Genomic DNA, 17,691 nt, shown 5'->3' on the forward strand with positions numbered 1-17,691 from the left:
TGGTTTCGCCTATGTACCGTTCTTTGCAGTTTTCCTCACTGCACTGAATGGAGTAGACAACATTGCTCTGTTTCTGTGTGGGTAACTTGTCCTTAGGGTGAACGAGTTTCTGTCTTAAAGTGTTGCCTGGTTTAAAGAAGACAGGAACATCGTGCTGTCTAAAGATCCTTTGTAGTTTTTCAGACAGTCCAGATACATAAGGAATGGAGACACCGTTCCTTCTCGGTTCAGTTACACTTTTGTCCTGTTTTTTGGCTCTTTTAACCTTTTCTACGATAGAACACTCCTGGACGAATGAGGGACTACACCGTCTTATCTACTATTTATCTACATAGGAAAATGGTGCATTCTCCCCTTTGGGTTGGGAGTGAGTCAGTGCCACAAGGAAGGACTTCAAATACCTCAGGGTCTTGTTTATGAGTGAGCCAGACTGTCATGGAGAAGAGGGAGATGAGCCTGAAGTTGAAGCTCTCAATTTATTTGCCAATCTACGTTCCAGTCCTTACCTATGGCCATGACTTCTGGGTGATGACAAAAGAATAAGACTGAGAACAGAAGCAGCTGAAATAAATTTCCTTTGCAGGGTGTCTGGGCTCACCCTTAGAGATAGGGTGAGGACCTCAGACCTCATCTGGAAGGAATTTGGAGTAGAACCACTGCTCTTTCATGTTGAAAGGAGCAAGTTGGTGTGTTTGGGCATTGGATTAGGATGCCTTTTGGATGTCTCCCTGTGGACGTGGATGGGAACACCTTAGCTGTCAGCTGTGCTGAGGATCCCCCACAAAAAGAGCTGGAGGATGTGACTAGGGATGTTCTAAGTGTTAGATGGAACAAACAAGAACATTGTTAGAGCCTTAAAAGAAGTGGGGCTAAAAATGTTTGTCCTGAGGGTTGCTTTAGATCAAAGGCCAATGGTTCATTAAAATCAAAAGGGTTAATCCTCTTGGAAACATCTATTCAATTCAATTTATTTATATAGCGCCAATTCATAACAGCAGTTATCTCATTGCACTTTTCCCATAGAGCAGGTCTAGACCGTACTCTATATAATATTATTTACAGAGACCCAACAAACAAACATCTATGTGCAAGTCCAAAATGCAAAAGGTTCATTCATATTTTTGACTCTGTCTATTAGATTTTGATATTTCTTGTGTACATGTAGGAATTTTGAGGGTCATAAAAAATGGGCTCAATCCCCTGAAAATGATGAATATCCACAAAACATTTCATGGAAATTCAGCCTTTATCTTTTTAAATACCTTGTAATGTCAAGAGGAATATTTTGATGAAAGGTCAGAGGGTCACCATAATCATCAGTGATGGCATATTAGCTAGTAGTTGTTGACCCATGTTGCTCTGAAACAAGGTGTTGGTCAGATTGAGGGACAGACTGACATAACTTATTTGCCGTGCCTCATCACTAGTGGGAAAAACAAGGCACTGTAATTCACAATTTGTCTTTACATTTTAATTTTGTTTCTCTTTTTGCCATACATGTTTGCTAAGTAGCTATTATTTTTTCTACAAGAGCAACTCTGCTTCTGTGAAATGCTTGCAGATGTTAAACTCTAGTTGTCCTTTTTTGAATTACTGGTTTTATAGATACAGATAACCTATCCAATAAACCAGATTGAAAAGGCCAAAAGCAGTGGGGAAGAATATTCGTGAGTAAGAATCAATCTTGGAAACCCGCACGTGCATCCTGTTTTCGCGCCAGGCACCTGAGCGACAGTCATCAAAGCAGCAGAAGAAGCTGGCGCAGTCCTTTCCATCCAAACACTCGTAAGCATAGTCACCCTCCTCGTGATAGGGCACAATGTTGTTAATCTGCAGTAGGGACGTGCCAGGTCGGATATTCATCATGCTGGATGCTTTCTGCTGTGGCGGAAAACACACACAGGTATTTCAGTATGGTACTATTACATTCACTGGGTTCAAAGGAAAATGACACACTTAAAAGAAAAAAAAGAAGAAAGAAAATGAGTGTTATGAGTGGTACCTGTGTGTTATTGTTGGCTTTAGCCTTTTTGGTCTGTCTGTTGCTGGTGAAGTAGTGCAGAGTTCCGTACTCCATAAGGGCAGCAAAGGTGAAGATGAAGCAGACAGAGACGAACAGGTCCATGGCAGTGACATAGGAAACCTTGGGCAGGGACTTCCTGGAAATGGTGCTTAGAGTTGTCATGGTGAGCACTGTGGTGATACCTAAATGGATTGTCACAGAGCCAAATTTGTCAGTCGAATATCAAATACTCTCTCTACATTCATTTTAATGCATGCGTCCTACATGATGAATTTGGCAGAATATGTAACAGCCAAAGCACAAATCAGTGAAATTCAATAGCAATGAGGGGTATTTCGACAAAGTTGGACACAGTGTTAGGTCTGTAGCTTGTCTTGTCCCTTTGGTTTTCCTTGCTATAAGGTGTAGAACAAATGAGTTGCCGTGGGCAGTGGCACCACCTCAATTCTGATTGGTACAAGGAAGTATGCGACATAACAGAGCCCTGCCCACTTCAAACCAGTGATAAGGGCACAGAGAAAAATAAAATTGAGAAATATCTACTGTAAAATAACTATTTTCTTTTGTAGAAAATAGTGTGTTCATATAGGATCCCATCACTCAGATCAGAAGCTGATTGAAAAAATAAGTTTTCAGGGCCTTTAAAGCCTTCCTTATTATGTTGAAATGTTTCAAAGATTGATGGCCAGTACAGAACAGGTCGAATTTGCACTCTGACTCAGTTTAACTGTGTATGAAATTAAAACATATCAAACCTAGAGATGTGCGGGCTGGGACGGCATCCTTGTTGATCCAGAAGGAGACCCAGGACAAGACTACGATCATACTGCAGGGAATGTATGTCTGGATGGTGAAGTAGCCCATTCTCCGACTCAGGTCAAAAAAGATTGTCATGATTACATATTCCCCTGAAAGTTTAACAATAAGGTAGATATAGAGATAAAACATTAATAAGCCCAGGGGGAAAAGGGAGATGTTCAAAGAAATTAGGTAAGGCAGGGAAAAATAGAGAACATATTGGGATGTATGTAACCCATTGCAGCCAATTACCAATTTTATATGATTGTGTGAGTATGTATTCTTAAATTACATAGAGTTTTTATTTACACGTTATTTCAATATGAATTACCTACTTACATACAGATTACTAGAATAAATGTACAGATGAGAAGACTGCACATATACATAGGATTGGTTTACATCATGGTAACATACTGTAAATGCAGCACAAGAACAAATTGAATCTACGTGATAATGTTGAACTGCACTCTTCCCTAAAACTAATCCAAATCCTTGTAATATCAGTGCCTCTTGTAAAACTGCAACATGTAAGAGAACTTGGCCATCATCTTTCACCTGACTGGGTGTGTGCCACATCAGAGGTGTTCCTCAACCCTACAAAGGCAAACTGGTAGAGCCTCCAGTACCGCTGGTCTGCCACCTCCACTGCCCGTCTCTGCCACCGGTACATTATCTCATTCTTGGGATAACCATCTACAGAAACCCAACACAGACACATAATAGATAAATTATACGCCTTTACTGATACCTGTACTATACAGCAAGAAGCTTACATCTGTCATTCAGTGTACTGTACATCACAAGGGAACATTGCACCATGGCAAGGCAAAGGGTAGCATTCAAGATGGAATTGACCTGCTCAGTCTCATCAAAGTTCTTCAAATGAGCAAGATGCCTTCAAATGCAAATAACAGTCTGTGCACTACAGTATGTGGTAGGTAAACGTGAGGTTTGATATGCATTCCTGTAATAGTCAGTAGTAGGTTGTTTGTGCAGTTGTGAGCTAGTGCTTACTCCCAGGCAATACACAGTGTGGAAGTAATTGCTCTACCTGAGGTGTACATTGAAGGAGGAAAGAAATTCCCTATGTCATTAACACATTTGTAGTGAAGTTTGTTTGTTGATGCCACAGGTATTGTATTTAACTTGAGCTTGTATTGCTTTAAACACAAAGAAGGCTCATGTTTTGCAAGGTTTGAAAATATTCTATCATTGAAACAAAGTGTTGAAACAACAAGTCCCCATAGCTAAACTACAAAACATGTCTCTTTTCAGTGCATTCCAAAATGACCTGCACGGGTGTTTTAATACTTTTCATGAAGGTTTCCTGATATGCCACCTCTATGGTTAAGGTCACTTCTATTATCTGCCAAGATGACGGCTCGTGTGGATGCGGTGGCCAGTAGTTCACTGAAACTTTGCTACATTTTTGTTTTCCTATGTAGATAAACAGTAGGTGTACATGCTCTCTCGCGAGGATACTTTTCCGCTCATGGATACTGTTCTATGCGCTCTCAGAGCATAAATGCTCCCTCACGAGGATGCTTTTCCGCTCGTGGATACTGTTCTGTGCACGGGTTTTGAGACTAATTAAACGCCACACCAGCCAGCCAGACCCCAGGAATTGGAGGAAGAGAGCTGGGCTAAGAGCTAAACTAATCCAGCTTGGACCTAAGGCTGCTCCACTACCCAGCCTACTCCTGGCTAGTGTCCAGTTGCTGGAAAATAAAATGGACAAAATAAGACTCACACTAACCCAGCAACTGTTGTGCCCACATCTTTACAGAGACCTGGCTCCACCACAACATCCCAGATAAAGCTATTGCACATGACGGGTGGACCGTGTTCTGTGCCGACAGAACGCAAGACGAGGGGAGGCGGACTCTGTGTTTACATCAGTGATGCATGGTACTCAAACTTAGTCAAAGTTGATGAAGAATGTTCCCCAGAATTTTTTATGTTAAGATGCCGACCATATTATCTGCCCAGAGAATTCATCAGTGTTTTTGTTGTTGCTGTTCTCCCAGATGCAAATTCAAAATATGCACTACAGGAACTGTATGAGGTCATCAGCAGTCACATGACAAAACAACCAGAGAGTCAGCTGAAAGTGTACTCGACCTCCAGAGGACCGGCCACTGTCAGTATCCACAGCAGATGTGAGAAGAACCCTGCTGAGAGTGAATGTGCGTGAAGCTGCTGGGCCTGATAATATCCCTGGCCATGTACTAAGAACATGTGCCAACCAGCTAGTCAGTGTCATTACGGACATTTTTAACGTATCACTGTCACAGGAGAGTGTACCCACCTACTTCAAGACAGCCACCATTGTCCCTGAACCTAAAAAGTCTGCAGTGTCTAATCTAAACGACTACCACCCTGTGGCACTCCCCATTCTGATGAAGTGCTTTGAATTACTGCTTCTCCAGCACAAGACAATATCCCAGCCAGCCTGGACCCTCACCAGTTCGCATTCAGAGCCAACAGACCCACAGAGGATGCCATCTCCACTGCCCTCCACTCAAACACCTTGACAATAACTACAGAATCACAGAGAATCTGTCATGGTCATCACACATCTCCACCTTGGTAAAGAAACAGTGAAAAGAAAAGGTGCCTGTGCAGATACTAAAAGACAATATCCACCCCAGCCACAGCCTGTTCACCCTGTTGCCTTCTTGCAAGCAATATAGAAGTATCCACTGCCGTACCACCGGGCTACAGAGCAGCTTCTTTCTTCAGGCTGTGAGACTCCGCAACTCTCTCTCTCTCTCAAAACCTAACACAGCAGCAGTGGATGGCCGCCCACCATTGAGTCTGGTTCTGTCCAAGTTTTTCCTTGCCACTGTCGCCAAATGCTTGCTCATGGTGGGATTTTTGGGCCTCTGTAATTAATATTATAAAGAGTACAGTCTAGACCTGCTCAATAGGAAAAGTGCAATGAGATAATTTCTGTTATGAATTGGCGCTATATAAATAAAATTGAATTGAAATAAATGACATAACTTTCTGTTATGCTGGTTTTGCACATTGCCATACCACTAACTCTTGTATAATATATAATGCATATACTGTAAGTAACTATTGTTTTTATGTTTTACTTTTTTTTTTTAAATTTTTATTCTATTCTAACTTTAAATAGTTGTATATATCTTATTGTCATAGTCAGCCACCATGCCCTTCCGATTCCAGCGTGCTCTTGTGTGCTCTCCTCTCCTTGTGTTTCTTGTGTGTCCTCTTTTCGTTCCAAGATGTGTGTGTGTGTGTGTGTGTGTGTGTGTGTGTATGTCTTCTGGTCTGGCTCCTTGGTCTCCCGCCTGCTGCTGATCACCGGCTAACCTGACTCCAATTACTCATCAGTCTCCGCAGCTCAAATACCAGGCTCAACCACACTATCAGCGCCAGATCGTCTCCGTACACTTGTATGACTCCTACGTTAAGGCCTCTCACTTGATTAAGCTAAGTATCTTTGCAGTTATTTCTAGTTGCCTCGTTTTTTGACTTTGGTCTGCTTCTGCCTCAGACTTACCCTGTGCCAGTGATCGCAGCTCCAGTCTCCTTCTGGATCCCTACCTGCCTGTATACCTGTCTCTCCTGCTACGCTACCCCTGCCGGCTGGCTCTCAGACTCTGCCAGCTACACCTCACAAGCCACAGCCTCTCGGACCCAGCCTACTCCACTCCACGGGTCCACTGCCTGTCCGGGTCTACACATTGCAGCCTGCTCCACGCCACGGATCCGCTATCTGCCCGGGTCCACGCATCGCTCCACACAAGCCGAGCCAGAATACGTTTCTCCAGTCTCCGCTCCTGGATTTTCACAATCCACCCAGATCCACGCCTACTGTTTCCACTGGGGCCGCTGAGGATGGCGTTGGATCTACCACTCTGGAGAAGTGCCATTCCCATTTTTATGTGCAGTTAAAATAAAGATTGACTTTTTCATTTAAACCATCCCATTGTGTTCTGCATCTTTGGGTTTGCTGATTGTACACTACGACAGAACGATCTGGCCAACATGGACCCAGCAGACGCCAACCCGGAAGTAGCGCCTTTTCATCAAGCGCTAACCAGCGAAGGAATCCTTTTTGGACAACACGAGCAGATTCTCCAGGCTCTTTCCGACAGCAACCAGGTCATGGTCACCCAAATCACGCAATTAACTCACCAAGTGTCCAGACTAACCACCCAGCTCTCATCTATGGTTCCGATGACGTCATCCCCGCCAGCCACTCCTGCTACTTCACTGTCCTCACCACCACTCCGGGATTCCTATGCTTCCGACCCGGACCCCTTAACCGGAGAAGTTACCAGATGTCAGGGGTTCTTACTGCAGTGCTCCCTGGTCTTCTGCCAGTGCCCTGTCATGTTTGCCTCCGACCAGTCTGAAATAAACTACATCGTGGGACTACTACGGGGAAGAGCATTAGCCTGGGTGGAAGCGACCCACGCTAGTCAACCCCTCTCGTCACTTTCCTTGGCAGAATTCTTAGAGAAAATGAGGACAGTGTTCGACCATCCGGATGCCAGTGGGAACGCAGGAGGTCGACTATTACGGATCAGCCAGGATACCCGTAGTGTGGCGGATTATTCCGTAGAGTTCTGCACACTAGCTCCAGACTGGAATGGGGTGGAACGAGAAGGCGCTTGTCAGTGCGTTCGTGAAGGGACTGAATGAACAGATAAAGTATGAGCAGGCAACCCCGGATGAACCCGCCAGCCTCCAGCTACATCTGAGACAGAACCCATGCAACTTGGTTGAGCCCATCTTATGCCAGCTGAGCGCTTTCGCAGATGAGCGGCTGGGGAGTGCCTCTACTGTGGCCACCGGGGCCACTTTCTGGTTACGTGTCCCGTGAGGCCAAAAGAATAGGCTCACCAGTCGCAGTGGGGGTTTTGGTGAGCCAAGACAACCCCCGTAATCAGGGACCACCTCGACTGTAAATCCTGGCCACCCTCTACCACCAACAGGGATTGCTCCCCCTGCTAGCCCTCGTCAACTCCGGAGCAGAGGATAACTTTCTGGACACAGAGTTGGCTTGACAGGCTGGCTGGCACATAAGGTGGAAGCTTTGGATGGCAGACCCTTAGCCCAAGTAACTCATTGCACCGTCCCCGGGTCCTTGGTACTGTCTGCCAATCATCGAGAGAAGATCACTTCCAGCTCATCTCGTCTCCCAACACACCTCTAGTTCTGGGCTTTCCCTGGCTGCGTCAATACAATCCGCACATCGACTGGACTACTGGGAGAATTATGAGTTGGAGCCCCTACATGTCTCTCCACCTGCCTGCAATCCACTCGGTCTCCACCAGAGATCAGAACGCCACCATTCAAACCGGAACCCCCGGATCTAACCCCGATTCCTTGGAGCCATGGAGACCTACATTAAGGACTCTACAGGCAGGTCACTTTCGGGCATCCTCCTCGCCAGCAGAGGCGGGCTTTTTCTTTGTTGCCAAGAAGGACAAGACATTACGTCCGAACAAATACCTGCTGCCACTCATCAATTCAGCCTTCGAATCCCTTCATGGTGCTACGATCTTCACCAAGCCGGATCTCTGGAATGCCTATCACTTGGTCCGGATACGGGAGGGGGACGAGTGGAAAACTGCCTTTAACACCCCTTTGGGCCATTTCTAATATCTCGTCATGCCATTCGGACTTACGAACGCCTCAGCGGTTTTCCAGGCGCAAGTCAATGACATTCTTAGAGACTTTTTGAACCGCTTTGTTTTTGTCTACTTAGACGACATTCTCATCTTCTCCCGAGACCGAGCCAGTCACGTTGTCCATTCAGGTTCTGCAACGACTCCTGGAGAACAGACTTATTGTTAAAGCAGAGAAATGCGAGTTCCACGCTAGTTCTGTGAGCTTCCTCGGGTACATCCTTGAGAGCGGACACATGAGGACGGATTCAACCAAAATTAAAACTGTCTCGGAATGGCCTACGCCTGCTACTCGCAAGCAGTTACAGTGCTTCCTGGGGTTTGCCAACTTTTATCGGAGGTTCATTAGAGATTATAGCCGTGTGGCAGCTCCACTCACCAAACTCACCTCTTCCAAGATCCCTTCTCCTGGAACGCTGAAGCGGACGCAGCCCTAGCCAAACTCAAAGGCCTCTTTACTTTACCCCCTATCCAACCCGACCCAGCACGACAATTGACAGTGGAGGTGGATGCCTCGGACATTGGAGTCGGGGCTGTACTCTCCCAATACTCCAGCACCAATTAGAGACTCCATCCTTGTGCCTTCTTCTCTCGATGTCTCACCCCTGCTGAGTGGAACTAAGACGTAGGGAATTGGGACCTTCTGGCTGTGAAAATGACATTGGAGGAGTGGCGGCACTGGCTGGAGGGAGCGGAACAACCTTTCATCGTATGGACAGACCACAAGAACCTGGAGTACATCCAATTGGGTGGCTAAACTCCCGACAGGCACGCTGGGCATTGTTCTTTGGCCATTTTTTTATTTCACCCTCACCTACCGTCCTGGATCTAAAAATATTATCCCGTCAGAACCTCTCCCTGGACAACGGCTCTGTTATAGGTATACACCTATAATTTCATTGTGCAACCCTGCGTCGTAAAATGACAAATAAATTAAGCTTGAACCTTGAACTATAGGCAAATTAAACCACTTTGTTTACGGTCAGGGAAATATTGTGGTCATGTTTAAGGTATGGGAAAGATTGCCTTACTAGTTAATAGAAACCAACCTTGACTGTTAGTAGAAGACATGGTCTTAGTTCTCTGGTGTTGAAGTCACATGGTTTTGGATTGGTATAACAATGCAACTTTACTTCCATCACTGCAACTGAGAGAGCATATTTGCACAACTGCAAGAGGATGCTTGCTTGTAAGAAAAATGTATGTTCTTTTGGCATTTAAACAAATTACCAAAGCTGTTGTTTATCAGGTGAGGTCTCTGTAGTTGTTAAGTAGTTTTACTGATGAAATTACCACTAGTTTGTGCTCATTTGATGACATTTAGTGCGACTGTACTGGTCCTGACATTTGCCCTGAACAACAATTTTTTTCACTAGTGTGTGAAAGATTAAGATCATAACAAGACATGAGAGGCTAAAGCACAATGCAAGAGACGAATGAAGGATGACACAGACAGCATGAATCAGACTGGGAGAGGGTGCATAATTCATTAAGTCTGTCAGAGAAAATGGAACTGGGTGAACTCCTCTCTCCACTGGTGGAGCATATGATAGATTGGTACAGGCTTAGATAGGGCAGCCTCAAGCAGATGGGCCTTTTGGCAAGGAGAAGGAACAAGAGCTTAGCCACTATGCTAGCCCACACAGAAGCTCCTCTCTCTGGGCAAATTACGGAAGTTGAAGTCGAGATGGCGGGTTCAAAAATGGGAGGGGAAAACGTTTGACCACCTACAGCTTGAAAACTCCAGTGGACACGAGTGCTCATCCATTGGAAAGTTATGCAGCTTAAGGTAACACTCCGCATTTATAGTCAACCTGACAAAAACAGAATTGTGACAGAGAAAAAGCAAATCTCAGCGTTGTTTTTTCCCTCCCAAGTGTGACTGAACACAGTAAAGGTACTTCATGTTTTCTCTGTAATCAGAAATACTTTATTGATCCCCAAGGGAAAACTCTTTAATGACAGCAACAAATGCAAGAAAAAAAAAGACCATTAGAGCATGCTTTGGGGTCACCTAAAAGAGAAGTACATAATAAAAATACAGATGCACACACTAAAGCTGCACAAACAACAATGATTTTTGAGTTGATAGTTCAACATTAAAAATGGCTACCAAAAAGGTTAGCAGGTGAGGTAAAGTGTCTGCATAACTGTCCTACCTCAGTGTGTACATGACTCTTCCATTGCTCCACAGCCTCAGGAGGCGGTTGGGAGTGGTGATCCAGTGGGCGTCTGATTTGCGGGAATTCCTGAAGAATGTATCAGGAATCCAGATTTTGCCTACCATGTTACTGTTGAGCATGAGCAGCTTCATCGAGCTGTTGAACTTCAGTCGGCTGTCATACCATGTCTGGGCAAAGAAGATGTCAATGGTGTATTCCTGCAACAGTCAGGAAAAACATACAAATACAGCCAATTAAAAAAATCAATATACAGAAAAAAAAAAAAAAAAAAAAATATATATATATATATATATATATATATATATATATATATATATATATATATATATATATATATATATATATATATGAAGAATTTCTTGATGAATACTCTAATTCCATAGGCCAACAGGGAATTAATTGTTGAATTGTATGGAATGCCATGAAATTTGGTTTAGACATTCATTTTTCCCTCAGGATGAATTGTAATTACTTTAATGATCCCCTGACTTTTCATGTAGTGCCATCACCAGGTAAACATAAGTTGTCAGCAAAATTGAGAGATTGGCACAAAATTTTGTAAATATTGTTGGTTCCCAGACATGATGACTTTGGTGATCTTCTCACCTTTACTCTAGTGCCACCAGCAGGTTGACATTTTTTGAGAGTGAAACGGCTCCAACTATTGTTTGGTCTGCCATGAAATTTGGCACACAATCGAACGAATGATAATCTCAAATTAATCCTTATATTGTCTCTGTTCCTTGTTTCTTATTATGGTGTTCCCTGCCAAATTTGGCTCGTCTGTTTAAACAGTTCATTAAGCAAACATGAAGCATAATTTATCACTAGATGACATCTTTTAACCAACTTCATTTCTAGTCATTATTACACAACCCGTTCTCATTCCCAGGTCGTCAAATACCGACATTTTGTCACACCCCTTGGCATCTCATACAAACGCACAAGGTACCCTTTAGCGTCTTTATGAGACACACCAAGCTTTCAATTAACTCCAATGTACAGTGGGTACGGAAAGTATTCAGACCCCTTTAAATTTTTCACTCTTTGTTTCATTGCAGCCATTTGCTAAAATCAAAAAATTTCATTTTATTTCTCATTAATGAAGTGTCACAGCAAAGGGTCTGAATACTTATGACCATGTGATATTTCAGTTTTTCTTTTTTAATACATTTGCAAAAATTTCTACATTTCAGTTTTTTTTCTGTCAAGATGGGGTGCTGAGTGTACATTAATGAGAAATAAAATTAACTTTTTTGATTTTAGCAAATTGCTGCAATGAAACAAAGAGTGAAAAATTTAAAGGAGTCTGAATACTTTCCATACCCACTGTAAAACCATCCACGGCAATATTAGATGCTGAGAGGAATTGCTCCGGCTGTCCATTCACTCCAATATTAACCTGACCGCGGCGCTATAAGACACTGTGAGCATCAGTCCCATTGGACAACCGAGGACCTGCCGCTCTGAAGTTTTTTCCTCAGTTAATTCCCATGTTAAGGTTTTCTTTCAATGTTATCCTAAACATTTCTCCAAACAAAAACACGAAAGTGTCCTTGATAATTCAACAATAAGATAGGTTAATGTTACGGCTATCATTTTAGATTATTTCTCCTTCGATTCTGAGAAATAAAGTTTATTGTTGTCAGTTTTGGATAGCAGAAGGCTTGGCTACATTACCCATGATCCTTAGCCACCGCTGCAAGAGGAATCCAGCTCACCGCTAAACTTGAAGTCTGGTGGAAAACATTTAAATTACGTAATAAAGTACTGTTCAATGAATTTACAGTCATAATAGGCCAGGTCCTTCTGCTGGTTGAACATAATATAGTCTCACACATTTATTTCTTGTGGCGGGACAGCCTTCAGTCAGTCAGATGAAACGTAAGTACAGTGGCCGTCGTGCCTGCTCTGCTCAGACTTTGTTTTTACGTTTTTGCACCTATCACTTTAGCTATCATCACCTATGATAGACAGACACTTTTAGCACTCAGATTCATGCAACACACACTGTTGTTGTCCCTCCTTGTCCATCGCATTGGGCCAAGTAGGTGAGTTGGAGAAAGCCAAAGAACATGCCAGCCCGAAGACGCAAAGAAGGCACAAAGGGAAATAATCGGGCGTCAGGAACAGGGTGAGGACCCGGGCACATTGTCCACCCTTGCCCAGTATCCTACTAGCCAACGGTCTGTACCCCCTTGTTACCAGACCATGCCACCCAGCCAGCGGAGACCCTCTCGGTTCACCGCATGAACAGAACCGCGGACTCTGGAAAATCAAGGGGAGGGGGGAGTATGCATGTATTTACATGGTAAATAACAACTGATGCGACAGCAGGAATATTGTGTCTCTCATGACCTCCTGTTCACCCAACCTGGAGCTCTTGACCATCAAATGTTAACCTTTCTATCTTCCACGTCACCTCAGTCATTATTACTGCGGTCTACATTTCACCACAGGCAGACATGGACACTAGCTACCAGGCTAACCATGAAGCCAGGGTTTTTAACAGTGCCAATCATTTGGCTCTGAGTGACGCAGACTGGGACATGTTTTGGTGCAGCTAAGTAATGGGATTTATTCAGAACTAACTTTTAAAAACTAGTGGACGATACTGTTCTTAAAGCGACCATCAGGACCTTTCCCCACCAGAAGCCATGGGTGGATCACACCATGCTCTAAAGGCCCGCACAGCCACAGGGCTTGCATAAGAGAACATGAATGATTACAAAGCTGCATCATACAACATCCATAGAGTGGTGAAGCAGGCAAAGCGAAGCTACTGGAAGAAACTAGAATCACAATTCCAACAGACTGATTCCAGACGCTTGTGGCAGAGACTACAGAGCATTACAGATTACAAAACAATCCCTCTAGGGCGGTGACTGCAGATGACTGCCTCTCTGGCTAAAGTGCTAAATACCCCCACCCGACCAGCTGGCTCCAGTGTTCACAGTAATCTTCTACCTCTCCCTCACCTAGTCTGTTATTCCCACATGCTTCAAATTGTCAACAGATGTCCCTGTCCTGAAGAAACATCATCCCAGCTGTCTAAATGACTACAAGCCAATAGCTCTGACCTCAGCGGTGATGAAGTGCTTTGAGAGGCTTGTCAATTACTTTTTCACCTCCTCACTACCCCCATCCCTGTACCTGCTGCAATTTGCACACCGCTCCAATGGATCCACGGACAATGCAATAAATCACCTCATCCACGCTGTCCATTATGTTAAAATGCTGTTTGTGGATTACAGCTCAGCATTTAACACAGTTATCCCCTCCAGACTCGTCACAAAGCATGGAGACCTAGGACTCACCTCCACCACGTGCAGGAGGATCTTCAAGTTCCTGGGGGACAGACCTCAGGCAGTGCAGGTGGGCAGCCACACCTCATCCCTCCTCACCATCAACACAGGAACCCCCCAATATGTATCCGGAGCCCCCTGCTGTACTCCCTGTATACATGATTGTGTGGCCATGTCTGACTCCACCATGAAGTTTGCAGAGGAAGTGACTCACCTGGAGAACTAGTGCCAGGAGAACAACCTCTCTGTGAATGTCAGCAAAATTAAGGAGCTGATAGCTGATGTTGGGAGTAAGCAGGAGAGGAACTACCAAGGAACTGAGGAACTAACAGGGTCCCGATGGAGAGGGTGGACAGCTTCAGATTCCTCGGCGTCTACATCACATAGGATTTATCATGGTCCTCTCACGTCAAGTATTTTTTTGGCATTTCTGTTTTATTACATAGTCATAGTAGAGTCAGGAAAGACAGAGGAGAAAGAGGGGATGACATGCAGCAAAGGGCCCAGGCCAGATTTGAACCTGGGCCACTGCGGTACATGGTGAGCTACTGGGGCGCCTGTGCTAAAGACTTTCTGCAGCTGCACCATAGGGAGCATCCTGACAGGTAGCATCACTGCCTGGTTTGGGAGCAGCCAGGTAGAGAGACTACCTGGCCCTGCAGAGGGTGGTGCGGTCAGCTGAACACACCATCCATTCGTAATTGGATTGTGGCTCAGTGGTAGAGTGGGTAATCCACCAATCGGAAGGTTGGCGGTTCAATCCCGGCTTCCCCCAGGAAAAGTGTCCTTGGGCAAGACACTGAACCCCAAATTGCTCCTGAGGGCTGTTCCTTGTGAATGATTTGTTCTTTGTACTGATGAGCAGTTCTGCCATCAGTGTGTGAATGCGGTATGTAGTGTGTGAAGCACTTTGAGTGGTCGGAAGACTAGAAAGGGGCTAGACAAGTAAAGTCCATTTTGCCATTTCATTCTCATTTATTATTAATGCTTATTCAGCATTTCCACTATTGTTATTCAAAAACTAACTAACAAACTCTGCATATTTTCAGCTACAAATGTCATTTAAACTTTAAACTGGTCACAAGATTTTCAACTATTAAACTTGTATTCAGCTTTTGATATCTTTTACAGTTTTTAAATGATCACAGTTTAAGTTTTATGCTTTTTTTAATGGGTGTGTATTAGGTGAGCTACAGTGGATGAAATCATCGCTAGAGGGCAGCTGTAAAATATTCTTTAAAAATTCTATTCAACTTGCTCTCATGTCAAAAATTTTCACTCTTCATACACAATTTATACATCAATTAATAGACAAACTATTTAAGTCATATGACATACAGTTTTTAACTTGTCTGCCTCAAAGCACCAAGAGAACCCTTCAACTGTAATGATAATTTGGCTCTGACACTCCTGAGTAAAAACACAAATGTTCCCACTTTTTAAATTTCGTCCTTGGTCATTTTTAACCTTATTCACATAAATTACTATTATTATCTACATGTTCAGAAATACCTTCCGGTGCTGACAGTGAGGTCATTTCACCAATATCACCAACAGTTTAAGCTTTTTTGTGTCTTCTTTGATGGGAACTTTTACAGATTTCTCTCTCTCTTTACCCGCAGTTACACGCAGGTGATGCTGATTAGCTCATTAAACGTCAAAGCAGTTTGTTCCTGAGTTCTGATTGGTGGATAGAGGTTGAGCTATTTATGGAAGTTTAGAACTCCTTTTTAACTGTTAATAAATTCAAACCTTGAGCTAATTCAGGTTTAATTCAGAATTCAAATCTACCTCTTTCTGTCTGTCTCTCTCTGTCTGTCTCTCTTCCCGTCAGTCATTCTGTTTGTCTATCTCTCACTCTGTTTGTCTTTCTGTCTGTCACTCTGTCTGTCTGTCTCCTCTTCAACAAACTCCATATCTACACTCCTGCATCCCTTTAGCTACAGAAACCATTCAAATATCAAAATGTTCTACTCTTTAAAGACATATGCTTAAAATATTAAGCTTTATTCAATGAGATATTTATGATGGGAGAAATCTTCAAATCATAATCCTTAATTCACAATTCAGCTTTAACTCTGTCGCACACAGACATACAAATACGTAAAAGTATGTAATTATTGCAGAGGCAGGGGACATTGGAAAGCTGAATGCCCTGTTAAATCCAGTGCTAAAGGTAGGGTTGGTGTTGCACATGCCAAGTCTGTCGCACTTGCTGCTCCTGTCAGAAAGGTCAGTCCAGTCATTTCTCAATTTGTCAGTTCTCCCTGTGCCACGTTTTGAAGTTTATGTCGAGTCTAGTGTTCCTCTGGTGGTCTACATAGACCATAATCCCATTACTTTTCGCCATTCCTTGTGCTGGCCATACCACAGATTGATGCAATGGTTTTTGTTTCTGCAATCATACTGTTTGGATATTCTCCACATTAAAGGGTCAGAAAATATTGTGGCTGACGCTTTGTCATGAGCGCCTTGCTCTTGAGATGTTTACTGGTTCTGTGTAGTCTTCCTGGTCTCCTGTCTCTTTCTCCTCTGGGACTCTTAGTTCTTCTGCAGGTGCCAGGGTTGCTGGGTTGCAGGGTGGAGTTTGGCTGGCTGATTCAGGGGGTTCATGTCAGAATTGGTGTGTATGGTATGAAGTATGTAAAATGGTTGTAAAACAGAAGAGGTAATTGGTAATGGATATAAACTAAGTATGATTGAATAGAGCCACTGAGAATTTGTACAGTGTAGTGTTGCATTACTGGTAAAAAATTATTGCCGTTATAGTATGTTTGTGCAGCATATCGTTGTCATAATGTCTGCTGTGGTTCCATTTTTATGGAGGGTTGACGACCCCTCCACCTGGGCACTAGGTGTCTCTGTTTTCCTTGCGTTTTTTTTTTGTGGTTTCCTGTTTTGCAGATGCTGGTTGGAGGGTCATCAGCAGCATGAGCTACACCTGGGCCCGGTATGCTCCGCCTTTAAAATACCTCCCTCATCCCTCATGGTACAGGAGGACATTCATATAGAAACAAACATTTTTGATCATCCTCAGGGGTGGGGGGGAATTAGCTTGGACTTGTCTGAGGAAGATTCTGATGAGGATTCTGATGAGTCCTTGGATGAACCATGTTCCCGCAGTGACAGTATCTGTAATTGGGCCCTAAATTGTGGAATTTCCCTAGTTTCTTTTACAGCAAGAGCAACTAGGGAAACTACTTTTAGACTTATTGAGATTTTACCACCCTGATCTTCCAAAGGATGCAAGTACCATCCTGAAGACTAAGATTGGCATGCTATACCACTATTTTAGCCTTTCTTCCATTAAGAAGACATTATCTTAGATCATCAACCCATTTTCAGATGGTTTTACCTTGAAGTTGCAGATCAATGTGGATGGATTACCCTTATTTAAAAGCAGTTGTATTCAACTTTGGCCTATCTTGGGACTCTTACTCAGTGTTCCAATGAAAGAACCATGAAAGTCATTATTGGATTATTTTATGGATCAACTAAACCCAAATCAGCTGAAGAATTTCTGAAAGATTTTGTTGTTGAGCTACAGCAATAAGAAAGGGGTTTTGATTTAAATGGCAAAAGGCTGTTTCTGAAGTTAGACTTGGTTATATGTGATGCACCCGCCAGGGCATTCATGAAGAACACAAAGCCTCATAATGGTTATAATGGGTGTGACAAATGTGAGCAACAAGGGCAGTATCTGAGCAAAAAAA

The 17,691-nt window shown here is 43.5% G+C and overlaps 1 protein-coding gene across 2 annotated transcripts in view; it reads right to left on the reverse strand.

The window, feature by feature from the left end:
- Window positions 1-201: 201 nt before the first annotated feature.
- gabrg1 (gamma-aminobutyric acid type A receptor subunit gamma1) overlaps window positions 202-17,691 on the reverse strand; it is a 53,610-nt gene continuing 36,120 nt past the window's right edge. The window contains exons 4-9 of one of the 2 annotated variants that reach the window (XM_044166887.1): window positions 10,650-10,870; window positions 10,222-10,304; window positions 3,380-3,517; window positions 2,779-2,931; window positions 2,003-2,205; window positions 202-1,878 (exon numbers count right to left, since the gene is read on the reverse strand). In XM_044166887.1, the coding sequence (XP_044022822.1) occupies window positions 1,600-1,878; window positions 2,003-2,205; window positions 2,779-2,931; window positions 3,380-3,517; window positions 10,222-10,304; window positions 10,650-10,870 (1,077 nt within the window). In that variant the 3' untranslated portion in view covers window positions 202-1,599. Of the gene's footprint in view, window positions 1,882-2,002; window positions 2,206-2,778; window positions 2,932-3,379; window positions 3,518-10,221; window positions 10,305-10,649; window positions 10,871-17,691 lie in introns of both variants that reach the window. The other variant, XM_044166886.1, reaches the window with a different exon arrangement.

Source organism: Siniperca chuatsi, linkage group LG15, assembly GCF_020085105.1.
Source record: "Siniperca chuatsi isolate FFG_IHB_CAS linkage group LG15, ASM2008510v1, whole genome shotgun sequence".
In the NCBI taxonomy this organism is placed as follows: Eukaryota; Metazoa; Chordata; class Actinopteri; order Centrarchiformes; family Sinipercidae; genus Siniperca; species Siniperca chuatsi.